We start from the raw sequence: 25,070 nt of genomic DNA, 5'->3' as shown, positions 1-25,070 counted from the left end.
AGCCACCATTCACAGAAAGGCTTGCCTTTCACAATAGGTAATCCCTATTTCATGCAGTTAGCTCACTTTGATCTGCGACTCATCTTAAGTTGAGACCAAAGTGTGAGATCCGTCGCCCATATCTTACCGGACCCATCTTCCCTCCCGAGGACCACTGGAGCGTTCTATCGCGTCCACTGTCCAGTCAAAGCACCGACACCGTGGTTCCTCCAATTGAGGACCAAAAATCTCAGCTGGAGGTACTTACCGCTGGCAAAAAAGAAAAAAAAAAACCTCCATCATTCACAAAGACCGGTACGTGCAAGAGCAAACGAGGCCAACTGCCAGTTGCTTCGCCTGCAGCCGACGCCCATTTCGTCGGGACCTTGTCGTCGATCCACTGCAAGTAGGGAATTCACAAACTACTCACAAACGTCGATTCATAACACAGTTCCGTAAAGGTTGCTCATATTCGGACAAACGGCTATTTATTCAGCAAGATGCGCACGCGAGCCAGTGCCAGGCTGGCTGCCGAAGATGCAGCAGCCGATGGAATCTCGCCCATAACACCCGCAACACCCCCGGGTCATGAACCGCAGAATTCACCAGGAGAAAGCACGTGCGATCGCTCTCCAGGTATGGATGAGTCGGCGACCACTCGACAGTTGAAGCAATCCCTGACAACACCTCCCACTGACACCCAACTGAACCACCTTGTTGCACCCGCCTCTACTAAGTCGGCGACTACTATGGTTTCGAAGAAAAGGACCGGCCGCGAAAGTACAAAGGAGCCAGTTAGAGGGGGTTGGGACAACCTGCCACATAATCTCGGAAGACGCTGGGAGCCCTCCGCCCCTTCAAGCGGCATCCAACCTGTACCTGCCATAGATGCCTCCACTACATCGTACGGCGAACTTGATGCCGAGACTGGACTTGCAAAGGCTGTGGCAGCAACAGGATACCACTTACGACCCAGAAAGACTGTAGCTACCACTGACAATGATACTTCGCCGGCATCCAATGACAGAACAGATGCACCTGTGCTTGATCCAGACACTGGAGAAAACACGACTGGTGGCCCACCTAAGAAACGACCACGACAATCGAGAAAGGCAAAGGCAATAGAAGATGGCGATGTCGTCCCCGGAATCGAAACAGAGAAGCCCAGGAAGAAAGCCCGAAAAACCAAGGATAACCCGTATGGTCTGACACCGGGCGAGACCCCCTACCCTGACTGGCAGAGTCCCAGTGCGCAGCAATGCCAGGAAGTCTATGACATTCTTGTCGGCATGCATGATGATGTGAAGCCGCTGCCACCCCAGAAGATACCCGCACCGTCTCTTGAAGTTGCTGGATGTGGCGAGGTGCCGTCAATTCTGGACGGCTTGATTCGAACTGTCCTAAGCGGCTCCACGACGTTTGACATGGCGGACAAGATGCTGCAAGCTCTTGTCAAGAAATTCGGAGTCTTGGAGGAGGGTGTCGGGAAGGGAAGCGTCAACTGGAACAATGTTCGACTTGCTGAGTATGATGAAGTTTATCAGCAGCTCAAGCCCGGCGGATTGGGCGCCAACAAGGCGAAGAACATCCAGACGATTCTGCAAATGGTCTACGACGAGAACATGGAGCGTCGCGCAGCCTATCTACGAGAGAAGGAGACCGGCATCGCCGCAGATGTGACCGGAGCATCAGACAAGACTGTTGGCCAAAAGGACCTTGAGATCCTCAGAGCTAACCAGGAAATGCTTTCACTCGATCATATGCACAGCATGGAGACCCACGAAGCCATGCTGCACTTTGTTCGCTACCCGGGCGTTGGTGTCAAGACAGCAGCGTGCGTTACCTTGTTCTCTTTGCAGAGACCGTGTTTTGCCGTCGATACACATGTTTTCCGCATGTCCCGATGGCTAGGCTGGGTCCCCCCGAAAACCAACGAGGACAATACCTTCAGTCACCTCGAGGTGCGATGCCCCAACCAGCTCAAGTACGGTCTCCACCAACTGTTCATCCGTCATGGTAAGACATGTCATAGATGCAACGACAAGAGTTTCATGGGCACTGATGCATGGGACGAGGCTGTCTGCCCAATGGAGCATCTTCTCGATCGTTTTACAAAGCGCACGGTCAAGTTGAAAGATATCAAGCCGAAGGAGGAGGTTAAACCTGCCAAGGGTAAAAAGAAGGCCGTTGCAGGAGATGACCAAGGAAGACATGGGGATGATGAAAGTGACGACAAGGGAGCAAAGGACATGGACCAAGCCGAGCTAGAGCTCGGCGACGGGGTTCAAGGCTCTCACAAGGACGATGACGATCAGGAGTCTGAGCTTTCCGAGCTATCTGACTTGGATGAAGGCGGTCTCGACATTGAATCTTTCGAGGGTTGATTGCCCGAGGCTGGAAACACAGCCTAGCGATGATTGAGAACCTTTGACGCCATGTTCAAAGCTGGCGCGACTTGCTTCATGTTATTTAGACTAGGCTACTGCGGCTTGACTTGTACGTACGATCTTCGGTTCATTCACATTATCTCGATGTGCTAGGTGAAGGACCCGTTCACCACTGCTCGTTGTCGTTCGCAAGCATGTCGACGGGGTCTGCTTGCCGTGAAATGACACATTCTAATAGACGAAGCTTCTTGCGTGCATCTGGATGATGGTCCACTTAGCCGTCAGATGTATATCAGCTGGTAGATGCACGCTGAGCTTGACCAGATGGCCCAATCGCCTCTTATCGGCGATATAGCATCGGCGATATAGTTGACTCGACAGACATGAGCAGGAGGACCCTTGCATGGGGACCACACGTCCACCAAGATGTCCGGGTGGGGCTTATCGATAGCAGCAGCCGCCAGTCAGTCACGGTCGCGGTCTATGCACGTCCGAAGTTCCAGGTGCCAATTAACTGACTGACATTTCCGGAATCTTCACACGCGCGCGCGACGGACATCGTCAGAGCGAGCATCGCCGGGTTCCGGAGCCTCACTAACACCCACCGTGTGTGCCCCGTCCGCCGAGAAGTGTGTGCTTTCCTTTTGTACATAGAGCTCCAACCCGGCGGCTGGGTTCCCATTCACCTTCATCAGCGACTGTCTTGCGTTCGCTCTAATGCCAGGCTGCTGGACCTGATCTAGACCTGTATTTCTTTCCTCGGGGGATCAAGTTCCTCCCCTGCCTTTGAACTTGTGCGCGACCTCCACCTCTTCTCTCTGCGAGGGCTGCTCTTTCCTACCGAACTTCGAGGACCTACTCCGAATTTTGTGAGGCGGGCATCATCAGCCACCTAGACCTCAACATCCCAAGTCTCTCTCCACCCTACACGACTCCTCGATTGCGAACGACTTCCCAACTGGCCCCCCTCCTTGCCTCTCCGCCCGGGTGAACGACATGCTCCTTGTCGTTACGACCAGACAGTACAACCATGGCCATCGACTTCCACGCTGGTGGCATTGAGGAAGCCTGCAACCGTTTCCTCGCCCTCCCCCCGGAGGTCCACTTGCTGTGCCCCAAAGTTTCGGAAGACGACGAGGAAGACTACGAAGACCTCTCCGACCCCGGTGAAATTGGGGTGGCGGAGAAGCTACAAAGGCTGCAAGATTTCAGGGATCGTGTCGGCGTCGTATACCAGAGCTCTCTCATCTTCGGATTTGAGGAGGGCACTGCTGGTGACTTGCAGAAGACATTCAGTTTGCGAGTCGGCAGTCTGCTGCAGAGCTGCTCACACTGTGCGCGAACATGGCATCGGAACCGCAGGCCGTTTCTGAAGACCCTCGCCGAGTATGTTTGTCCCTGGTGAATACGTAGTAGCTTACTAACTGGGTACCACGAAAGGATCCACGACGATGCGACCGTCGTCGAGATGAGTCAAAGGCTTGACCGCTTCGACGCTGACCGCATAACGGCCGGCCTCGAAGGTGCCAGAAAATTCATCAACGACCACAACGGCGTTGTCGAGCAGAGGACGTTCATTGAGGAGGACCGCTCCGACCTTCTAGTTGCCCTGTATGAGGCCCTCTGCTGTATGCCTTACCTGAAGCACCCAGAGAACCGGGTCCACTTCGACTATGTTTTCGCGGCAGTACAACAGAAAAGGGCTTTGAAGCTCGCCGAGGTTTTGCCAACCATGACCCGATTCCTGTTCGATGACGATAAGGTCCGTCTTGCTTTTGCCAAGGTTTCATGGCAGAAGATGCCCAAGATCTCGGTCGACGACTTTGAATGGGCTGTCAAGGAAAGTCTCGAGGGGGTTCTGCAACGGGCCACTATCCATGAATTGCCTGAATCCCTGCTCAAAAGCTTATGGGAAGGTGTTGCCATGATCTTGAACGCCCTCGAGCCCGAGAACGTCGACTCGGCTCTTGGCTCCTTGAACCCGCAGCCTAGCATCTATCAGCTAATGCTCAACCACATGAGCACCGAATCAGACGCAAGTCTGGCTGCCGTGCTCAAGGTCTTCAACATGACTCTGCAGAAGGGCCCGAAAGGCTTTTGGAGCTACTTTGCCAGCTATTCACCGGCCTCTGTAGCTGAGGCCGTCTTGGCTAGCCGAGCCTACAAGCCATTGCTGGCGCGAACGCGCGAGTATTCAATCTCTATGCCTGAGGACAAATACTTGAAGGGGCCCGTGGCTGTTGCATGGGTGAAGCCGTTCATTGAATCCATCAACACCACCCAAAAGAGTCACGCATGCGACTCAATCCTGCATCACTTCCTCGACGAAATTGCCGCAGATACCTCTCTTCCCATGGAGGGCCGGCTCGCTTGCTATAGGGCAGCTGCCGAATCACTGCTGACGACGATGAATACATTCCTGGACTCAAGTTACAACCTCTCTGCCGATCAGCCGGCCATCTTCACGAATCGCATATTGAACCTCGTAGTGAAGCATAAAGATGTCCTAATCTTCATGGCAAAATTAGGCAGGCATAACGCTACAATGTCGCGAATGGCAATGTCAGTCATCGGCGCTGCCTTGACGCTGGACTGTCGTCTTACAGCTGCTGAGTACAAGGCCTACGTCGATCAGAAACCGGTCCAGCAGGAGATAATCAAGGACTCGCCCAGTCTCTGGGATGCATTTTTGGAACTGCTCAAGCCTGGTGAGACTGAGTTTGCCGAAACCATGATGCTGGCTATAACCCCATTGATTGCTGTCGAATCGTTACGCCCTACCAAGAAAGAACACCTGTCACAAGTTAAGGAGGACTTCAATGCCAGACTTGGCAAGGTGGCCGATTCTATCAGCAAGATGATTGAGAGCCTCAAGAGCTTTGATTCTTCGGATCTAGAGCGGCTTCTAGACTCTCCTGTGATGAAGGCTGTGGTGGCTGCCATGATACACGGCGAGCGCGCACTAAACAGAGCCGGACAGGGTTTCATCGAGTTCATAACCCTTGAAGCTGGGCGCAGCGATGCCGTATCAGCGCTGCTGAAGTCTCATTTCTCCACACTGTTGACATCCGTCACGGCAGTGCTTGACGAAGGCAAAGACTCTGGATTGTGGTCACCACAGCAGCCTATTCTTCGATATTCTAAAGACCTACTTGACGGTCTCTGCGACCCCTTTGATGGCGTACTCCGAACAAGAGACCTTACCGAGGCGGAACGTTCTACGCTCAAGAAATGGTGGGAAATACAATGGGCCATTATCGACACAGCCTTTGCGCAATTGGACGGCTGGAGCAAGACCGTAGATACGGGGACCATGAAGGAATTCTGCCGTGATACCATGGACCTCGCAGATGCATTTCTCGCTCAAGACGGCCTTATCTCCTCGGCTCTAGGATCCCTGTCGATCAGTGAAAACCTAGATGCGGCTGACGATTCGAAAGACACCGCAATGAAGGCCATCCTCGAGCCCCCTCGCGACAAGTGCAAAGGCATGACTCAGATGCTACGTTTGAAAGACAGATACTTGGTCCAGAAGACGGTAGCTGTCCTCGGAAAGCTCTTGAGACGACTGGTCGAGTTTGACGTTGAAGTGCCACCAGCTGTGCTCAAGTACATCAAAGACACCTGCATCAAGAAGCCAACAGGGAAGTATGAGATTGCTACGAATTTGAATGACCAAGAGCGTGCGGAGCTCCTGCGTGCCGTAGGCGAGGACGAAGATGAAATCCAAATCGTCGATATCAAGAAAGCCGTGGCCCCCAAGAAGCAATCCAGCTTGGATGCGTGGTCCAAGTCGGGAGATGGGTCATCCCGATCGCAGTCGCCGGCGGTCAAGACACCCAGAGATGATGTTCGCGACTTGGCCTCGACTCTAGACAAAAACCGCAGCATCATAGATCAGATGCGAGCCCGTCAGTCCGCATCTACAAAATCTACTGTGAAACCCACATTGTCTAAGCCAGCCTCAAAACCAGCCCCCGCTCGACTTGATGCCGCCAGCCTCGCCAAACTCAAGGCAGACCGTATCAAGGAGCAGGAGGCCAAGAAGAAACGAGACGCTGAGGCGATTGCCAGAGCAAAAGCACTTCGCGCCCCCAAGCCTTTGGTATCAGGCGAAGGCTCTGGCTTACAGGGCCTTACTGGCGTGCTAGGGAAGGACCATGCTCCTCGAGGCGAGATGATGGTAGATTCCTCGTCAGAAGATGAGGGTGATTCGGATGACGATGCAGCCTTTCTGGAGCAAACACAAGCCGGCAAGAAGCGAATAGAAGATGCCTCCCGGCGTGTCATGCAACTCAAGGCGCCCCGTGGTCCCGTTAAGAAGACCAAGATTCAACGGTCTGCCAATGACATGCGGGCGAGACTGACACCCAATATGAACGTGCTTCATCAGGCCATCCTTGACTGGGACATCTTCCACGAGGGCAATGATCCTCCCAACTTGGGCAAATCTTCGAGAGTCTCCACATCATACGGTGATCCGCGTCAGTATAAAGAGACCTTCCTGCCTCTTCTCATTTATGAGGCTTGGAGAGGCTTCGTAACAGACAAAGACGAGACGACGTCTAAGCCGTTTGTTATCAAGATTGCGAACCGCATGAATGTTGATAAATTCATCGATGTCACAACCACGATGCCATTGAAGACCGATTCGAGAGACGAGTTCCTCTCCGAAGGAGACATTGTCCTTCTATCCGTGTCACCCCAGCCTCTGCAGAGCCCTCAAGAGCTCCATTGTCTTGGACGCGTGTCGCGAGCTCAAGTCAAGTTTGGCGCCCGAGAAGTCTCTTACCGCCTCAGTGGCAGAGCCGGGGCCATCATCCAGCTCCTCAACCCGAAGGCAGAGATCTTTGCGGTGAAGATCACTAACATGAGAACAATCGAGCGAGAATTCGCTGCTCTCGAAAGTCTGCAATATTATGATCTGATGCAAGAGGTCTTGGAGGCAAAACCCTCTCCCATGCTCTCCTTTGGCGCAGATGCAGTGAACAAGGTGATGGCCAACTATCGCCTGAATGCCGGACAGGCAAAAGCGATCCTGAACGCAAGGGAGAACGATGCGTTCACGCTGATCCAAGGGTAGGCTTGCCTCTGTTTTGACTGTGCCCTAAGCTAACGTGCAATAGCCCTCCTGGTACGGGTAAAACCAAGACGATTGTGGCGATGGTTGGCGCGCTCTTGACCGGCAATCTGACGTCGACTACTGGTACGGTTATTCAGAAGCCTGGGCCGGCCAGCAACGGCCAGCCTACGTCTAAAAAGCTTCTCGTCTGTGCGCCAAGTAACGCCGCTGTTGACGAGCTGGTTCTCCGTCTGAAAGAAGGAGTCAAGACGATGACAGGGTCTTTCCACAAGATCAATGTTCTGCGTCTTGGCAGATCTGATGCCATCAATGCCGCTGTGAAAGATGTGACGCTAGACGAGCTTGTCCGGCAGCGGATCGATGGAGACGCCGCCCAGAATACTGGCCCGTCTGACCGACAGAAAATGCATGAGGAGGCAGGTCAAATCAAACAAGAACTCTACGAACTGCGGCCGATGCTCGACGCGGCAAAGATTGCTGGCGATAAGCAACGAGAAGACACATTGGGACGACAGTTTGAAGAGCTCCGGCGGCGCCAAAAAGCCGTTGGTGCAAGAATCGATGCGGACAAGGATAAGGGCAACAGTGTCCAGAGGGAGAGCGAGATTCGTCGGCGTCAGGTACAGCAACAAATTCTAGATTCGGCACATGTCCTTTGCTCTACACTAAGCGGAGCCGGTCATGAAATGCTGAAGGGACTCAGCGTGGAGTTTGAGACCGTCATTATCGACGAAGCTGCTCAGTGTGTTGAGCTAAGTGCCCTGATCCCGCTGAAATACGGATGCTCTAAATGTATCCTGGTTGGTGATCCCAAGCAGCTGCCTCCCACGGTGCTCTCGCAATCCGCGCAACGCTACGGGTACGATCAAAGTTTGTTCGTTCGCATGCAGCAAAATTCACCGAAAGACATTCATCTGTTGGACGAGCAATACCGTATGCATCCTGAGATCAGCCGATTCCCTAGTCAAGAATTCTACGAAGGGAAGCTCGCTGATGGTGCGGATATGGCAAAACTGCGCCATCAACCCTGGCATCAAACTGGCCTCCTGGGTCCATATCGGTTCTTCGATGTCAAGGGAAGCCAGGAGAGGGGCCGGAAGGGCCAGTCACTCATCAATTACGAGGAGTTGAAGGTTGCGCTCCAGCTGTACCAGAGATTCAAGTTTGACAACCCTAGACTTGACCTCAAGGGCAAGATCGGTATAATCACGCCTTACAAAGCGCAATTGTATCAGCTTCGGGAGCAGTTTGCAGCCAAATTCGGCCCCAGCATCTCGGAAGAGATTGAGTTCAACACAACAGACGCTTTTCAAGGCCGGGAGTGCGAAATTATCATCTTCTCTTGCGTCCGTGCTAGCCCCACAGGTGGTATTGGTTTCATGACCGATATCAGACGTATGAACGTCGGTTTGACTCGTGCCAAGTCCTCGCTTTGGATTCTGGGCGATTCTCGTGCCCTTGTCCAGGGTGAGTTCTGGAACAAGCTCATCGAGGACGCCAAAGCTAGAGCCCTGTATACTACTGGCAATATCTTGGCTCAACTCACTCAGCCTGGCGCCAAACTTCCGCCGCCGGACTTCAGCAACATGAGTTCTCCTCGAACACCTGCCTCGGAGCCTGACTTGATGGAAGTAGACGAGGTGGATATGAGGGACGCGCCTGCAAAGCCTACTTCGTTCTCCAAGAAAGCTACACAGTTGCCGGAAACGTACACCATCATAGAGCGGCCAGGACCTCCAGCAGGAGCCATGCCCTCAGCTTACGCTGGTATCAACGAGCGTGGAGAACCAGTCACAGGTCCGACAACGTCGCCAGACCGTCCGATCATCCACTCCAGCGGTTCAAAGAGGCCCCGTGACGATTCGGGCGATGGCGGGCAACCCGCTAAGAGAGTATGTAAAGCGCTTGAGCAATTTGGGGCCCGAGATTCGCTAACAACAACACAGAAATCGAGTGGGTTCTTGCCAGGCAAAACTGCGCCTAGCAGACCGAAGGCGATGCCCAGACCGACGGATCCTTCGGCGATGTCTGTCCTGGGTATTCCGGGCCAATCCAACGGCAGCAAGCCACCTCCTTCACACCCAGCGAATGCTCCAAAGGTGCGTCAGGGAAACAAAAATCACAGCATATCTCTAGTAGCTAATGCACAAGCAGGGTCCCCGGGCGAGCAGGCCTAATCCGATGATCCCACCGAAGAAGAAACCGGCAAATCCCTTCATCACCAAGAAGCCGAACCCGCCTCGCTGATTTTAAAGACCCACGATCTCCGATACGATTTGTTGCCACAGAGTAGCGAGTTAAATGCCATCGAAGACACATGTTTCTTTCTCATCAAATGCAGCATAGAAGACATAGAATTCAGCATTGGTCAGGCGTTGATATTGGGAACTTTGACACAGCCATCGAATTTGCGAGCGGATCGAAGTAAGCATGGAGGCGGTCAGCATTGCGAATCCTGACAATGTGTCATGATGTATAATTAAGATGGCTAGGACAGGCGTTCCGACATCATCGGCGGTGTTTTTAACTGCACCGATTGTGTCTACTGATTGACACCAGACCCAGAGAAACCGAGGACAACATTACGATGCCTCGGCGGCTTTGAGAAATATGGCACCCCGCAACTTTTGTGCTGGCCTCTTCAGCCCGCAAGCATAGCATAAGCCCGTAGCCTTTTGGTCTGATTTCGAGGACCAGCTGATGAGATGGCGCCACTAGCATCGCCAGGAGTTGTTCTCACTGGGATGTTGGGTTTCTTCATTGCAGTGACCATGTGAAGCGATAATCATGACATGCTAGTCCTGAAGTGGTCTGTTGCCCAAATACCCGCGGTAAGCTGTGGCAGTGGGAAGAGCACGTCTTCGACGGCAGAGCTTGACGGCGTGTCACTCGTTGGCTCTACCGTGTTCACGACAAGAGCCTTCTACTTGAAGTGGAATGCCTTTATTGGTATTGCAACCAGTGCCTAAATGTACAAATCTCCGTCAAACGTTCTCCTCCCATGTAACCAGGCATTCTGCCTGTTCTTAGTTCCCGAAGCACCTTCTTAGACTGGTACATACCGCCGAACATCGCCAGATTTGCCGCATGATATGCATCCTCCTTATCCCTACAGTAATGCAAATTCCTCGTTCTCCGGTCCTTTGCCCTCTTGAGTCTGGTCCTCGTTGGTTGCCGGCTCTTCTGTCGTTGATACGTCTCTGATGACAGGTTGAATGATAGTCTCTCCCGGTGGGCCGCGCTCCCCCTGCGGCCCGGGCTCTCCCTGGGGACCCATCGCCCCCGGAGGACCCACAAGACCGGGAGAGCCGGGTTCCCCCTGCGGCCCGGCCTCGCCCTGCGGCCCGAGCTTGCCCGGCGGCCCGCGTTCCCCCGCGGGGCCGCGTTCGCCGCGCGGGCCCCGGTTCCCCTTGTCGCCCTTCTGGCCCAGCGTGGCCTTGTCGCGCAGCTGCGCCTCGAGGTCCCGCGTCTTGCGCTCCAGCTCGTCCACCTTGGCCGCGTCGGGCGCCGCCCGCCCGACCGCCGTCCGCAGCCGCTCCAGCTCCCGCGCCACCTGCTGGAAGAAGGACTTGTCGCGCGCCGCGTGCGCCTCGACCGCCCGCACCTTCTGCGCCAGCGCGTCCGCGGCACCCGGCGTGTCCTGCGACCGGCGGGCCGCGACCTTCAGGCTCTCGAGCTCCTGGGTCAGGTCCTCGTGCAGCGAGTGCTCTCGCTCCGTCTTGATCTCGACGTCGTGCAGCTTCTGGTCCAGCGTGTCGAGTCTGGATGTGTCCTGGGGCTTGTTGACGAGGTGCTGCAGCCGCTCCAGCTGCTGTGCCAGGTCCTCGTTGACTGAGTGTTCACGCTCAGTTTGGGCTTGGACATCGTGGAGCTTTTGGTCCAGGGTGTCGACCCTCGATGCATCCTGCGGCTTATTGATTGCGTTCTTGAGTCTCTCAAGCTCCCTGGTTATTTTCTGGTGGAAGGACTCTTCGCGCGCGGTATGTGCTTCAACGTCTCGGATCTTCGTGTCCAGGGTGTCAACCCTCGAGGTATCTGGGGGCTTGGTCGTCTCGGTCTTCAGCACCTCAAATCTCTTACTCAGGTCCCGGTGAAGAGAGTCCATCTCATCGGCGTGGGCCTTGACCTCTTGGATCTGTTTCTCTAGGCGTGCAGCCTTTGGCTCATCTTGGGACTTGGCCGCCTCATTCTTCAGCGTTTCGAACTTTTCGGTCAAACTCTGGTGAAAAGAATCCACCTCATCGGCGTGGGCCTTGACCTCTTGGAGTTTTTCCTCTAGGCGGTCGGCCTTGGGCTCATCCCGAGACTTATTCGCGTTCTGCTTCAACTTCTCGAACTCTCGGCTCAAAACTCTGTAGAAAGAATCCTTCTCCCTACTTTGGGCCTGAACTTCTTTGACCTGTTGTCCCAGGTAGTCAAGCTTGGAGGTATCTTCGTGTTTGTTGGATTCTGCCCGCAGCTTGTCGAACTCTCTGGCGAGGTCCTGATACATGGCCTCTTTCTCTTCTTTCTTGACCCGAATCTCTCGGATCTCTTTCTCGAAAGCGTCGGCCTTGGAATCAAAGCCGTGCGTAGCGTCGTCAAGCTTCTTGATATCGTCTCTCATGTCAGCGACTTCATGTTGAAGCGTTTCGATTGTCCCATATTTACTCTTCTTTCCTTTACCCTTGTCAGTCGCGGCTGATGAACCGACATCTTTATCCCCCTCCGGAGCGCTCTGCCACGCCCCTGGAATATCTCCTGTCAGAGGCTCCTCCAGCCCGGGATCAAGAGAGCTCCTGCCGCTGATCGAAGAGAAATACTGATTGCTCGCATCTCCGGCATCATCACTACCACTATCAGCGGCAGTCTGACGTTGCTTTCCCTTTCTATCTCGCACGTATTGATCAGAGTTACTGTGGCGACGCTCCGCCTTGTTACGAGTTCCCCTCTTACTTTCCGCCATCCCTTGAAAATGTCTAAGGATCGACCGGCGTTCAGAATGGCTGGTGCTCGCAGCATGAGTCTTGGACCTCCTGAGGTTACTTTCCGTTAGATGTAAAGGTGCCGGCCTATGCTTATGCCGCATGTCACGGACAGATGTGTGCGAACCAGCTTCTCGTTCAGGCTCTCCACCGTGAGAGAGGTCAGCAGAAGAGCGCGGCCTCCTCCTCGATGAGGTCGAAGTAGCTTCGGTTACAGATTGACGTAGCTGATGCCTGCTATCCTCCTCCAGAAACCTGCTGAGGCCCTCCATTAAGGGGAGCATAGAGCGAACCCAGACGTCGCCATTTCGCTCCAGGCGGCGAAGGCGCTTCTCCATATCGTGCACACGTGCCTCTTTCAGCTGTTCATAGCGCTGGAGAAGCTCCTGGCGCGAAAGCTGCTCGCCATCCCCACGCTCCGCCATTCGTGCTTCAGCGGCGTATCGTGCAGCGCGAGCCTGCTGAGCCTCACGTTCTGCGCGCTGCTCTATCCGGCGATAGTAGGCCGCGTGATCGAAGAGAACGAGAGACGAGGAGGAGGTCGAGGAGTTGGTAGCCAAGCTTCTCAAAGAATCTGATGACACGCGCTTTGCCGGACTCGTGAATCCGGTGGATGAGATACCCTGCGGCGGTGGTTGACCTACTGCCGATACGCGAAGATGTGATAAATTTGGCTTTCTTGACAATGGTGGCGAGGCATTCCTTGAAATACTCGGCGTTCGAGATCTGTGAGCGCTGTGGATAGTATCTTGATCCTGGTGACGAACATTGTCCGCAGACCCTTCGAGCATCTTAGATCGTATATCGCTGATGTCCTTCTCTTTCCGCTGACGTATACGTTCTTTACGCGCTGTGCGGTTCCGACTGACAGACTGTGCCGAGATATCTGTCTGAGCCCCGCGACTGACCATGCCCTTTGAAGAAGAGGGTCGTGAGGTAGGTGGCATAGGGAATTTGAAGCGTTTGAGCGACCCCGACTGTGAAGGCGGTCTCACGACAATGGGGATTGAATGATATGCCTTGGCAGTCTCTGCCTCCATAACCTTTGGCTCGGACGCTACTGTACCGACGCTTTCTGCAACGGAGCCTCGTGCTCTCTCATGCCCGAAAGTCTGGTCAGGACCGCTTGTACTACCATTTTCAGAAGCGGAAGAGCTCTTGTGTGAGGACCCCGGACTCAACAAGTTGTCAATTGTCTCGGCTGTTTCCTGAGATGTCCTCGCATTTTTACTCGACCTTCTCACCGGTAGCGAGAATCTGATCGTGGGAGGATTTGAGGATAGGCCACTTGAGGAGCTGACGTCCCGAGTATGGCCCACTTCGTGGGTATGGCCCGTCCATTGCTCTGCTGGCTGCTGATGGCTTTCGTTTGCCGTTCTATCCGCTTCCGGCTGTGTTGAAGGTGGCAAGACTACAACTGGCTGCCGAAACTTAGAAGAGAGGGATCCGGCAGCAACAAGCCCGGCCCTAACTTCGTCTTGTTGGGATTCAGCCACCCCTTCTCCAGGGCCCCTTATCATCCCTGGTTGTGTCGTTCCACCGAAGGAGAACCGCCTCTCGTCATGTCTCTCGTCATTCGCCGAACTAACCGACCCCCTGGTCCGCGGGGGTGCTCGAAGCGACGTTGATCGGTCCGGGATGGACGACTTTGGCGATAGCGATGGAGGCAATGATATAAAAGACTCGCGGTCTTCGGCCACCGGCCCGAGTCTGGTTCCTACTACAGCCCGATCAGAGCTGTACGACCTCATGGAACCAAACTTGGACCGGAGCTCAGAGTCTGGTTCAACTGCAGGTGAGAGCTCCCGATCTTTATCCTCTGCGTCTGGAACACGGGACGGTTCATCTGGACCAAAGTATGAATGCTCAAGGGGGATGGAGATAGCAATGTGTCGGTGGCCGTCAATGGTCGTGGCAGCAATCGCCGAGTCTGGAAGCCGAATGACGGGAGGGCGGTGCTTAGTCTTTCTTTGGCTCCCTTTCCGGCGTAAGCTGCCGAGTGTGGTAAACTTCTTTCGCCACTTGTTATCTTCTGAAGAGGAGCTGCTGAAGCTGTCGGGGATGGACATTCGGTTGTTCTGTGGAGGTGGCGTTCTTCGCAGAAAGTCCACCAGGTACTGCAGACTCTCTTCGCCTCTACTGGCGCCAGACATCCTGTCCTCTCTAGTATCCGGGTGTAAGACGGCATGGTGAAGAAACCCGCCAGGTTGTGCATCTGGAAGCGACTCCGAAAACCGCGAAAGCCGCGTGTGCATCGCGGACATACTCTGTACTATGATTATTACGGATGGTAGAGAGAACTTGAAATGGTCTTTTGGTAGCTCATTAGTATGTATGACGGCTTCGCGGTGTTAGTCATTGCCGAGCTCGTCGAAGCTTCCCTTCTAATTGTTGGGGATATTCAAGGATCCCCTTTCCAACCAGTGCCGCATGCAAACTCAATCCCACTTTATGACGTTGCCATATCAGCCTTTCCTGTAAAACCTTGACTCAGGCATCCTTCACGACAAGTACGACGCGCGAGGTGCTTCTGCGCGAGATGCAAGATTCGGGAAGTCTATAGGATGAGATAAGCAAGATGAAGCCAGGATGGTATCTCGTATGTGCGACATCCATGCATGGCACCAGAACATGGCATGCGCGTTAGAGAATCAAACAATATGATCAGAATTTCAGGCTGAACCGAAAGGTAGAAAGGCCTGGAGGGATTACCTCCAGCGAAAGCTGTCATTATAAGGGAGAAAGGTCTCGTAGACTCAATAGGAGGTCTCAACCTCATTCTACCCATTTTGGGTATAGCGAGGGTGCCATAAGAAGATCCAGAGACAGACTATGAGCTGCACTGACTGGGGATATATGCCGAGCTAAGGTAGATATCAACAGCCTAGAACAAGACGAACCAGATAGCCTCTGATGCCTCCTGTTGTGCCAGAGATCTTGAGTAGACAATTCAAACTAGCTTGAGTGCGGTTCCGAATGTAGCGGGCATTTTGAAGCCGGCGTCAAAGTTTAGTCGCCGTTGGGCTCGCATCATGGCGAGGCGTCAAACCATGAATGCTACGGGAGCGTTGCCTCGGCCGACAGTTCGCTGCATGGCAGATACCTAAAGACGGTGTTCCACGTGGTACTAAGAGTTGCTTTTGTTTTGCAGCTATCCTGGCGTGTCCAGTAGCAGTTAGCGGGCAATGGAAAAGCATGCAAAACGTTCATCTCATGTCTCAATTTCTAGCATGCTTTTAGCTGCACTTAAAACGCCACAGGCCATGCTTCAGACATCTGTCGTGAGCAGTGGCCACAATGCAGACCCTTCTGCTTCAGGTAGCTTAGAGGCACCTTCGATGCGCAAAATGGACCAGGCTGGAACGAGAAGTAATCTTGCAAGGTCGCGTATCAATGGTGGTGAATGTTGAGCCGCTGTCAGCCCAATGCGATGCGAATGGTTGGCAGCTGACCAGTCACCGTGACATACGCAAACGCAATAGAAAGAGTGATAGTATCGCGAATGACAAGGATTTGGTAACACTGCATACAGTTTACAGCCGCCGCAGTCTGGGTTGCCAACGTATGGGTAACTTGATAAGGAGCCCTGATACAATAATTAAAGGTAGGGCATCGTGACTTGGAAATGGGTTACCCCAAGCTTTGCGGACATTGTGGGGTCGGTCCGCGCCAAACCACCGTTGAGTGTTTTTGCCTCTAAGCCTTTCGTAGAAATACCCAAGAGTACCGTGTCATAGTTATCAAAAAAGTGTAGTGCTGAATTCCAAATATTTGGGCAAGACCATCACATGAGCCTCAACAGTTATAACTTATTATCCATGGGGGCCATATGGATGGTTTACACATGACAAGGAGCAAGCTTCTAGACCAATGGCATGGTATTTTGCACTAGATATCTCGCTCACAATCGGGGGGTTGGCAAGATTGATTTGCTTGACCTAGATCCATGCGATATAATTCATAATTATTCGACTACTCCAACTGTCAACTTATATAACCCATACATCACTCACGGTTAGATGTACCCTTAGCCTCCGCTGTTCCATTCGCAATTACCGGCATCGGTATCGCGCCTCCGGGTGAATCCGCCTTTGCGGCAGTCAAGACCTCGACGCCTGTCTCTGTGACAAGCAACGTGTGTTCTATAATTCATGTTAGCATAGTTTCGTATACCCGACACTTTGCATAAGTACCAAATTGAGCAGTTCGTTTGCCATCAGCAGTTACATTGGTCCAGTTATCTGGCCAATACACCTCCCGAGGTTTCCCTAGTGCAAGTATAGGCTCTATGGTGAAGCACATGCCGACTTTACACACTCCCACGGCCTTGTTCTTGGCGTAATGAGGTATCCACGGCGGGGGATGAAACTCGGTGTTGATACCGTGGCCACCCCAATTTGCGACGACCGCGCAGCCTCTAGACTTTGCATGGTCCTCAATGACCCGGCCAAAGTCTCGAATTGGCGTGCCGGGTTTCACGAGCGCAATTGCTTTGTCCAAGCATTCCCGTGTTGTTTCGATGATTCGCACTGAATCTGGGTCCGCCTTGGCTCGTTCACCCACATAGTATGTTTCGTTGAGATCAGCGTGATAACCTCCGTGATACAGCGAGATATCCAGGTTGATGATATCGCCGTCGAGAAGGATGCGCTGGTCGGGAATCCCGTGGCAAACCACTTCGTTTGGAGAAGTACAGAGTGATTTGGGAAAGTGATTGTAGTTCAAGGGTGAAGGATACGACTGGCAATGTCAGCACACATTCAACACTATCTCCGAGGAGGGTGCCACTCACGTCCCGCTCTACACAAGCGTTATGGCAAATCTCGTCAAGGTAGTCTGTAGTAATTCCGGGCCTGATCTCGGCGGCGGTAATATCCAGGACCTCGCGAGCTAATCTACAAACCTTTCGCATTGCCTCTTGACCTTTGGCATGGAGAATGTCGATTTTTGTCCTGTGCAAGCGCTGTTCGCCTTTTGGTATTCCAGTCTCCGCCCAGTCGGGGCGTTTTATCGACTTGGGAAGTGTGCGCCTTGCAGAAAGCGGATAGACAGGTCGAATTGTCCCCGGGAATGAGAAGCCCGGGAAAGGATTGTATGGCCCGGTACCTGGGTCGGAGTCAGATTCAAACCTTCGATATGTGATGTTGTGGATCTTACCAGTCTGTGCTTTGCCTTGCGCAAATTTGTGAATGGTTTTATGTTGGTTCTGCAGCCATTAGTTACAAGTCACGACAGTAGTCCAATACAAAAACCAACCCAGTTCCGCTTGAAACAGTCCTGGGAGCAGAAATAGCTGTCCTTTACGCCGATTTTGAGACATGTCGGGCATTGCAAAGTTCCAGCATCATTCCCACAGTCTGCCCCCAGGCATTTCCCCTTGGACGGCAGATCTGATGCATTGTCCGCCATGTCAGAGGGGTATTCGCAAATAGCGTGGGATGTGGCTAGCCAGAACAAGAAAACCTTGCAATTGTGGTGTAGAAAAGCAGCCTCGCTGGGAATTTTATAGTGTACAAAGTTTCACGATCTATTACATGAAATTTGACCGTAGGCTAGTAATATATAGGCTTAGCTTGATTGCCGTTTGCCCCACCTGCCGCCCTTTAGACGACAAGTGTACCAAATTACAGTGCTAGGTGTGTACGTACTGTCGGGGTGGTCTGTGCCCAGTCGCTGCCCCGGGAATTGCTTCATACGCCGCCGAGCCCAGAAACTCGATATGGAAGCAAACCGGACCTGGCACGAGCCTGTGGTCGAGGTCTACTCGAACCTCATCACGCCCGGCGTCTGTTGCTCTGCAGCAGCTTACGACTTGGCCAATCGCCGATGGTATCAGTTCAATGCTGGAGATCCGGCAGTGCGGGATGCCGGTTGGCGCCACGATACGCGACTAGATGAGGTGCCTGACGACGAGTGCTCAGCTCGATGGTCGAGAAGCATATCAAGGCACACTACCGCTCGACAGCCACTCTTCCTCCCTGGAACACAATCAACACGAACTCGAGCGGCCTCCCGGTCACTTTCGAACTCTCCGAGGAAGCCCTAGTCCGCAGGCCAATTTTGGAGAGATTCAGCTACTGATATAAGCCTTCCGACAAGCTTCCGACAACCAGGTTTAAGCAGCTACACGAGAAGAAGTGTCTCAGTCGAGGTGCCGACTACTGTCTCTAGCATGGCAGAAAATGTGTCTTCAAGCGTATCGAGTTCGATTGCGGCGTCGAATCGCACGAGAACGAGATTCGTACTAGGGAAGCCATTATTCGGTGTGTCGAGGGAGATCCGAGGATCCGAACTACGTGATGGAGAACCGATTTAACGTCGTGCCTATCCTCGCTGTGGTCTTGCACGACGAGACAAGTGACTGGATCGTCTCAAATCAGGCTGCCAACGTGGATTATCTGCATGATGAAGATACCAAACATCATAGTCATCAGATCGCTGGATTTCTCATGCCGTACGTAGGTCCCAGTCTTGAACTGTGGGGTACGCCGACCACCGATTCCGATAGACTTGGACCTATGACCTCGACTTATCCCGCGATGGACTCCTTATCGACCACGACAAATCTACCTATCAGCGAGGAACAACTTCTGGATCTCGTTTGCGGTATACACAAGCTCTCAAAATGCGGCATTGTTCATGGGGATATCTGTAATTGGAACGTCGTCCTCACACAGCCAGTTTTGCAGACTGCGAGGCTGCTCTTGATCGATATGGGAGATATAGCGCCTGGCTACGAAGGTGATGCAGATGCATTGGGAAACTTGCTTCTCTGGTGCTTGGAACATTCGGCCGAGTTGAAGGATACTGCTGCGACGAGGAAGGGACTGTGATCGCCGCGGCATTGTTGAAGGGGGGATATCTAGACCACGCTATCGGAGTATTATCGCCGGGCAAGAGGAAGGATAGTGTCAAAAGGCGACCTATTTCTACCAAGCAAGAAGTCAAGAGGAGACGGCTCTCAATCGAGGATTCTGCCTAGCCCTTTAATATACCTCATGGGAAACTGTTTTATATATACCTCGCGAGGGCGTCGCCGGGATGACCCGGACTTCTACCTCACCTCTCATGCAGGAGAACCGAGGCAGAATTGAGACAGAGACAGAGACAGAGGCTGGCTTCCTAGAGACGGGAACTTGACGGAGCTCGCCGGGCTTTCGTTTGTTTCCATGAGAGGATCGGGGATGGGTTGCAAGAAGATGTGCCTTTAGTCACCCTTCAAATGGGTTCCGAAACTTGCTTCACTTATGTTTGGAAGTCGACCGCCCTCATGTTTAGTAGCGACTACATTCTGGTAGCGTGGTCTAAGTTAAACTCTGCGAATCTAGATACATAAGTAGTTATTGTTAGTTGAGCAAATGCCTTCTGCTAGCCCCATTTAACGGTATACTCGAGACTGGCACGCGACAGTATACTACGAGGGTCCGCGGCTTTTTCCTTTTTCTTTAGATTTGCGACCAGGTGATCCTTAATGCTGTGGTCAAGATGTAGCCTACTAGAAGCCGCCTTATATGTTTGCGGGCTCGAGGCAATCAAGATAAGTCACACAGCAACGCGTAAAGTAAAGCCCTGCCCGTAAGGTGGAAGGTGAGTCGGATATTGAAGGCGTAAAGTGTAACGAATGGAGCATAATATGGGTTAGGATCGAACATAGTCTTGGGATGAATACATTCATAAGACGGCGAGACTGGTATGATGAGGGTCAGTGGTATGACTATTCAGTCATCTTTGCCGCGTGGGGATATAAAAGAATGGATGAACTCTCCTTAGATTGTCATGCATAATAGAATCAGGAAGGTATTCACATTGTTGGAAATAGTCCTTATCACGGGCTGCACGCCATGATGGCATAGTAAGAGAGAAAGCCTTACAAGACATGGATTTAAGACACCAGTACATTTTTTGTCGAAGCGCTCAGTCAGCCAATGATACTTACACTGCTGTAAATTGATACTCATAACTTATTCTGGGTATTTTGCTTATATTGGGATCAGTCATTACCGTGGTCTACGACATGAGTTTATAGTGTCGGATGGAGGATCCCGGCCCGAGTGGGGCCATCCGGGGAAATACTCGGGGGGAGATTGCTACCCCAGAAACTGCCAGGGTCTGCACGAAAACATTACCGCGAATGGCATCGTGAGCCACACCTCATCCGCGCCAGAAGGGATTACCAACCCAATCTAGCGTGGCTTAAATGGCGTGATCCCGGTGTCTGTGTGGAATGAAAACATTTTAAAGATGTGAGCAACTGTTCATCAGCGCTGGTGCATCTTGTTACCAATTTGTTCCAGTGAGTCAGTCGCGTGCCAAGCTGCCAAGATGCACAGCTTCAGAGGTGCTTTGATTCTGGGAGCACTGCCATATCTCGCCACATCCATCGCAATTGAAGGGCGGCAGTCTCAAGACACCAGCATCTCGAATGGCGCGCCTGTAGTAAGCCTGACAAACGGGACTTATAATGGTCGTTACAGCGCCGAGTATGACCAGGACTTCTTCCTGGGGATACCTTTCGCACAACCTCCGGTTGGTTCGCTTCGCTTTGTCGCGCCTCAACCTTTGAACTCGACCTTTGATACCCGCAACGCCACCGAGTACGGTCCCGAGTGCATCGGATACGGGTTCGATCAGTGGATCTTAGGCAACTATATAAGTGAAGATTGCCTTACTCTTAACGTTGTGCGTCCGGAGGGTACAGTTGAAGGCGACGACCTTCCAGTGGCAGTCTGGATCCATGGCGGTGTAGGTTGAACCCTCTAAGAGGAAAATATATAAGCTGACGATTTGAGTGACGAAGACCTTTAAAGTTGGTGGTGGTTTCGATCCCCGCTACAATCTCTCTTTCATTGTGGAACAATCCGTGAAGCAGGGCACGCCAATGATAGCCGTGAGCATCCAGTACCGTCTGTCCAATTGGGGCTGGATGTTCAGTCAAGAATTGTCAGATGCTGGAGCTGGAAACCTGGGCCTTAGAGACCAAAGACTCGCATTGCAGTGGGTACAGGAAAACATTGGTGCATTTGGCGGCAGTAGGTCCAAGGTGACGGTCTGGGGAGAGTCAGCGGGTGCTTTCTCCATTGGGTACCATCTTATGGCCTACGGCGGAAGGGATGATGGCTTGTTCAGCCAGGCCATCCTGCAAAGCGGTTCTTCGGCGGCTGTGAAACTCACCAATGCGTCGCAATGGCAACCATACTTTGATGCCGTCGTCAAAGATGTCGGCTGTAACAAGACAGCATCAGTACTCGGTTGCTTACGCGAGCTCCCGTGGGAAACATTGAACAACGTATTCAACTCCACCACCTTTCCCTTTGCTATACCAGGTATTGGTGCGCATATCGATGGGGATGTGATATCTGACCAAGGTCATACACCGCTACGTACCGGAAACTTCGTCAAGGTACCCATGCTTATGGGAATCAACACAGATGAAGGAGCCTCATTTGCAACACAGGGCATTAATACCGAAGATCAATTTGTCAGTTTCATCCGCGGTACAGGCGTCAACTCCACCATCGCGAATGAAACCGCTAGACTTTACCCAGATGTACCTGATCTTGGTCTGCCAGCGACGCTTAAGGGGCGACCTGAGGCTTCTCCTTGGGGCCTGCAATGGAAGAGGATGGTCGCATTTTACGGCGACGTTCTCTTCCACTCCGGCCGACGCTTGATGGCCGACGCTTGCGCCCGCGCAGGATTACCCGTTTATTCGTACCGCTTCAATGTGCTTGTGAATGGGAATCTAGCCCAGCAAGGGGCAAACCACTTCAAAGACGTAGGATTTGTTTTCCACAATACGCGTGGCGATGGCTATGGCTTCCCAGGCGGCTTGGCCAACCCATTTGGTGGCAAGGGCCCCGAGTACTATGAGTTGTCCGACATCATGAGTGGATTGTGGATAGCATTTATAACAAGCGGCAACCCGAATAACTACAAATTTAGTAAGTACTACTTCATCCTAGAAGCACCATACGGTGCCTCCATTATGCATCCTATATCTGACCAAAATACCACTAACACGTTCTACGCAGACTCTCCATGTCTCAAATGGCCCTTATATGAGCTGGAGAGTCCTAAAAATTTGGTGTTTGATGTAAATGTAACCAATTTGCTGTATCAGGAGCGCGATGATTATAGACAGCGCGAGATCTCGTATATAAATGACGTGTGGCATCCGTGAGCGGTGGACGGAAGAATGGTCCCCGATGGTCTACAGCGTAGCTACGAGGCACAGACATAGCGTTGTTACTTTTTACAGCCATGAATTGCGGCCTAAGTGATACAATACCTGTGTGGGCTGCAATCTGTACCACTCTTTCCCTTGCAGTGCAGCTATGTGTAGCCTACTCCCGTCACCACCCTACGAGGAAGCCGATAACCCCGTCGCTATGCATCTAGAAAGTCAGCTTGAGCCACGACGATACAAGTGCGGTGGCACTCGAGGGATCGAAGTTTACCAAACATAATATGATCAAAGGGGTTTTACGCGATGTGAACTAACCTACACATATGTTCTAAAATTGCAGATTATCTAATCCTGTGATGTGATAAAATTTTGATTTTTTTTTGGAAAACATTTGTCGTGATGCACTTCTACACAACCTTCAAAGGCCGATATCAATGTAGTCGAAACCGTGCAGCCACAGGGTATTGTAGATTGTTCAACCTTCCACCAATATTATCTTTCTAGATCAAGCGACAGCGCAACCGATGTCCGGGCAGGAAGACGCAGACAGTGCGAGCAGACTACTCAACATTTCCTACCCTCGTGACTCCGTGGGTATCATGAGACGCATCCATTCCTTTACCACTTGGGATTTCTGTTTTGCAATTTTGAGGTGACTTCGACTGCCGAATGGATTCTAGTCACGAGTGAACACGGGCTTGTTCAAGTCGTCAAGCCTCTCATTCGCTTGTTGCTCTTCGAGAAGACGCTCGGCATTTCGTCTTGCTGCCGGGGCCCAGATAGATCCATTGAAAATAAGCTCAATGCTTTCTAGGGGAAAACCTTTTGTCTCCGGAATGAAGCAGTAAACAATGATAGTCGAGATAAAGATGCAGCTGCCGAAGAAGTAGAACACGCCGTACTTGATGGAATCAATCATATACGGCACCGCATATATGACAATAAATTGTGATATCCATTGAGCACTGACTGTGACCAGCATAGCCAGGCCACGAATATTAGTGGGGAAGATTTCCGCAGCAAAAATCCAGGGCTAATAATCCGTCAGATAATGTCATCCAAAAGTCGAATGCACAAACAAACTACTCACCATAGCATTCCACGAGAATGAATAACTGGCAGCATAGATATAGATAGCTATGATGGCAACATAGGCTCCGGCGTCCTTGCTAGCGAGACCGTCAAACGAGTGGCTTACGTAGGAGTAACTGCCAAGGTAGAACATGCAAAAGAAAGAGATGGATCCCCCAGTCAGCAAGGCTGGTCGTCTTCCCCAGGCATCAACAAGCCACATGATGAAAACCAAGGTGAAAATGGTTTTGATGATACCATAGACTCCGGTAGCGAGTAGTCCGGTACTAGTTCCCGTAAACCCGATGGATTTGAAGATGGAAGGGGAGGAATAATTCAATGCATTGACACTGTCTTGGTTAGTAAGAGCATGAGGGCAGATTTCATTGGGTGAATCGGAGCGGAAGGTATTTACCCAGCAAAGTTTTGCATAAACTTCATCGCCACAGCAAGAATCACTCGACCTCTGATTCCCTTGGACCATAGCTCCGACCATTGAGATTTCCAGGAACGTTCCCCACGACCAGTAGATGATTCGGTCTCAACTTGAAGTCGCATCTCGGCGAGCTCCTTCTGAACATAAGGGTGGTTTTCAGGCAGGTTGCGAACCCAAGCCAAGTTCTTGAGTGCTTTCTCATATTTACCCTTCTTGACCAGCCAACGTGGCGTTTCGATCGCCCAAAGCATAGACAAGACAAGCAAACCAGCAGGAATTAGTTGAACAGCGAAAGGGATCTGCCATTGGGCCGGTGTTGACGGCAAGTTCGCATTAATGCCGTAGTTGATCCAGAAGCCAATGAGCGAAGCCAGCTGAAGCGCAACCTCGAACACGCCAATGCAGCGGCCACGGATCGGTGCTGGGGCCGACTCAGCAATGTAGATTGGAACTACCATGGCGCTGCCACCAACGCCGAGCCCCGTCAAAGCCCTGCCTCCGTACATCATGCCCAGACTGCCCGCAGACGCTGTCTGAATGGCAGCACCAATCATAAAGACAAGGCCGCAAGTAATCAGGTTGATGCGCCGCCCCAGTTTCTCGGAAATTGGAAACGCGAAAAGGGAGCCAAAGAAGCACCCTGCCTGGAAGGTACCAACAATATTTGAAGATAGTTGTGTAACTGTATTCGCGTTCAATCCAAATGAAGCCTTGAAAGACGCAAGGCTGAGCGTTCCGCCAATGAAGGCGCTGTCATAACCAAACATCGCAGAGGCCTAGATTCGTCAGCTACATTTCCGCGTCAAGCCTTAGGTTTCGATGGTATGTTTCCTTATGCTGTCCATCTGAACTTACCCATGCCGCCGCTGCAGACACAGCGTAGATGCGCCATCCGTAAGCTTCGTGGGGTACTGGATTATTGGGATCCTCCCTTATCCTGAAAGGGTTACCCATACTGTGTAGC

The 25,070-nt window shown here is 52.3% G+C and overlaps 7 protein-coding genes across 7 annotated transcripts; 4 read left to right on the top strand and 3 right to left on the bottom strand.

Annotated features, from left to right (window-relative positions):
• Positions 1-479: 479 nt before the first annotated feature.
• Positions 480-2,363, top strand: JN550_001439 (uncharacterized protein; the record flags this gene model as incomplete). The annotated part of the gene is made up of 1 exon (XM_049312623.1): positions 480-2,363. The coding sequence occupies one exon, from the start codon at positions 480-482 to the stop codon at positions 2,361-2,363; it is 1,884 nt and encodes a 627-aa protein (XP_049176290.1).
• Positions 2,364-3,396: 1,033 nt separating this feature from the next.
• JN550_001438 (uncharacterized protein) lies at positions 3,397-9,696 on the top strand (the record flags this gene model as incomplete). The annotated part of the gene is made up of 5 exons (XM_049312622.1): positions 3,397-3,752; positions 3,807-7,445; positions 7,493-9,341; positions 9,396-9,548; positions 9,604-9,696. 5 exons carry the CDS (start codon positions 3,397-3,399, stop codon positions 9,694-9,696), a joined length of 6,090 nt encoding a protein of 2,029 aa, XP_049176289.1.
• An 862-nt stretch (positions 9,697-10,558) lies between these two features.
• On the bottom strand, positions 10,559-14,668 carry JN550_001437 (uncharacterized protein; the record flags this gene model as incomplete). Its single annotated transcript, XM_049312621.1, has 1 exon — positions 10,559-14,668. One exon carries the CDS (start codon positions 14,666-14,668, stop codon positions 10,559-10,561), a length of 4,110 nt encoding a protein of 1,369 aa, XP_049176288.1.
• A 1,750-nt stretch (positions 14,669-16,418) lies between these two features.
• Positions 16,419-17,822, bottom strand: JN550_001436 (uncharacterized protein; the record flags this gene model as incomplete). The annotated part of the gene is made up of 5 exons (XM_049312620.1): positions 16,419-16,555; positions 16,607-17,153; positions 17,206-17,519; positions 17,571-17,619; positions 17,670-17,822. 5 exons carry the CDS (start codon positions 17,820-17,822, stop codon positions 16,419-16,421), a joined length of 1,200 nt encoding a protein of 399 aa, XP_049176287.1.
• A 310-nt stretch (positions 17,823-18,132) lies between these two features.
• Positions 18,133-18,459, top strand: JN550_001435 (uncharacterized protein; the record flags this gene model as incomplete). Its single annotated transcript, XM_049312619.1, has 1 exon — positions 18,133-18,459. The coding sequence occupies one exon, from the start codon at positions 18,133-18,135 to the stop codon at positions 18,457-18,459; it is 327 nt and encodes a 108-aa protein (XP_049176286.1).
• Positions 18,460-20,735: 2,276 nt separating this feature from the next.
• Positions 20,736-22,593, top strand: JN550_001434 (uncharacterized protein; the record flags this gene model as incomplete). The annotated part of the gene is made up of 3 exons (XM_049312618.1): positions 20,736-21,155; positions 21,211-22,354; positions 22,445-22,593. 3 exons carry the CDS (start codon positions 20,736-20,738, stop codon positions 22,591-22,593), a joined length of 1,713 nt encoding a protein of 570 aa, XP_049176285.1.
• Positions 22,594-23,275: 682 nt separating this feature from the next.
• On the bottom strand, positions 23,276-25,060 carry JN550_001433 (uncharacterized protein; the record flags this gene model as incomplete). The annotated part of the gene is made up of 4 exons (XM_049312617.1): positions 23,276-23,632; positions 23,690-24,020; positions 24,086-24,882; positions 24,962-25,060. 4 exons carry the CDS (start codon positions 25,058-25,060, stop codon positions 23,276-23,278), a joined length of 1,584 nt encoding a protein of 527 aa, XP_049176284.1.
• Between the last annotated feature and the right edge of the window lie 10 nt (positions 25,061-25,070).

The sequence above is a fragment of the Neoarthrinium moseri genome (assembly GCF_022829205.1).
Source record: "Neoarthrinium moseri strain CBS 164.80 chromosome Unknown scaffold3_Wmoseri_CBS_16480, whole genome shotgun sequence".
Classification (NCBI taxonomy): domain Eukaryota; kingdom Fungi; phylum Ascomycota; class Sordariomycetes; order Amphisphaeriales; family Apiosporaceae; genus Neoarthrinium; species Neoarthrinium moseri.
This window is presented reverse-complemented; position numbering and strand designations above follow the sequence as displayed.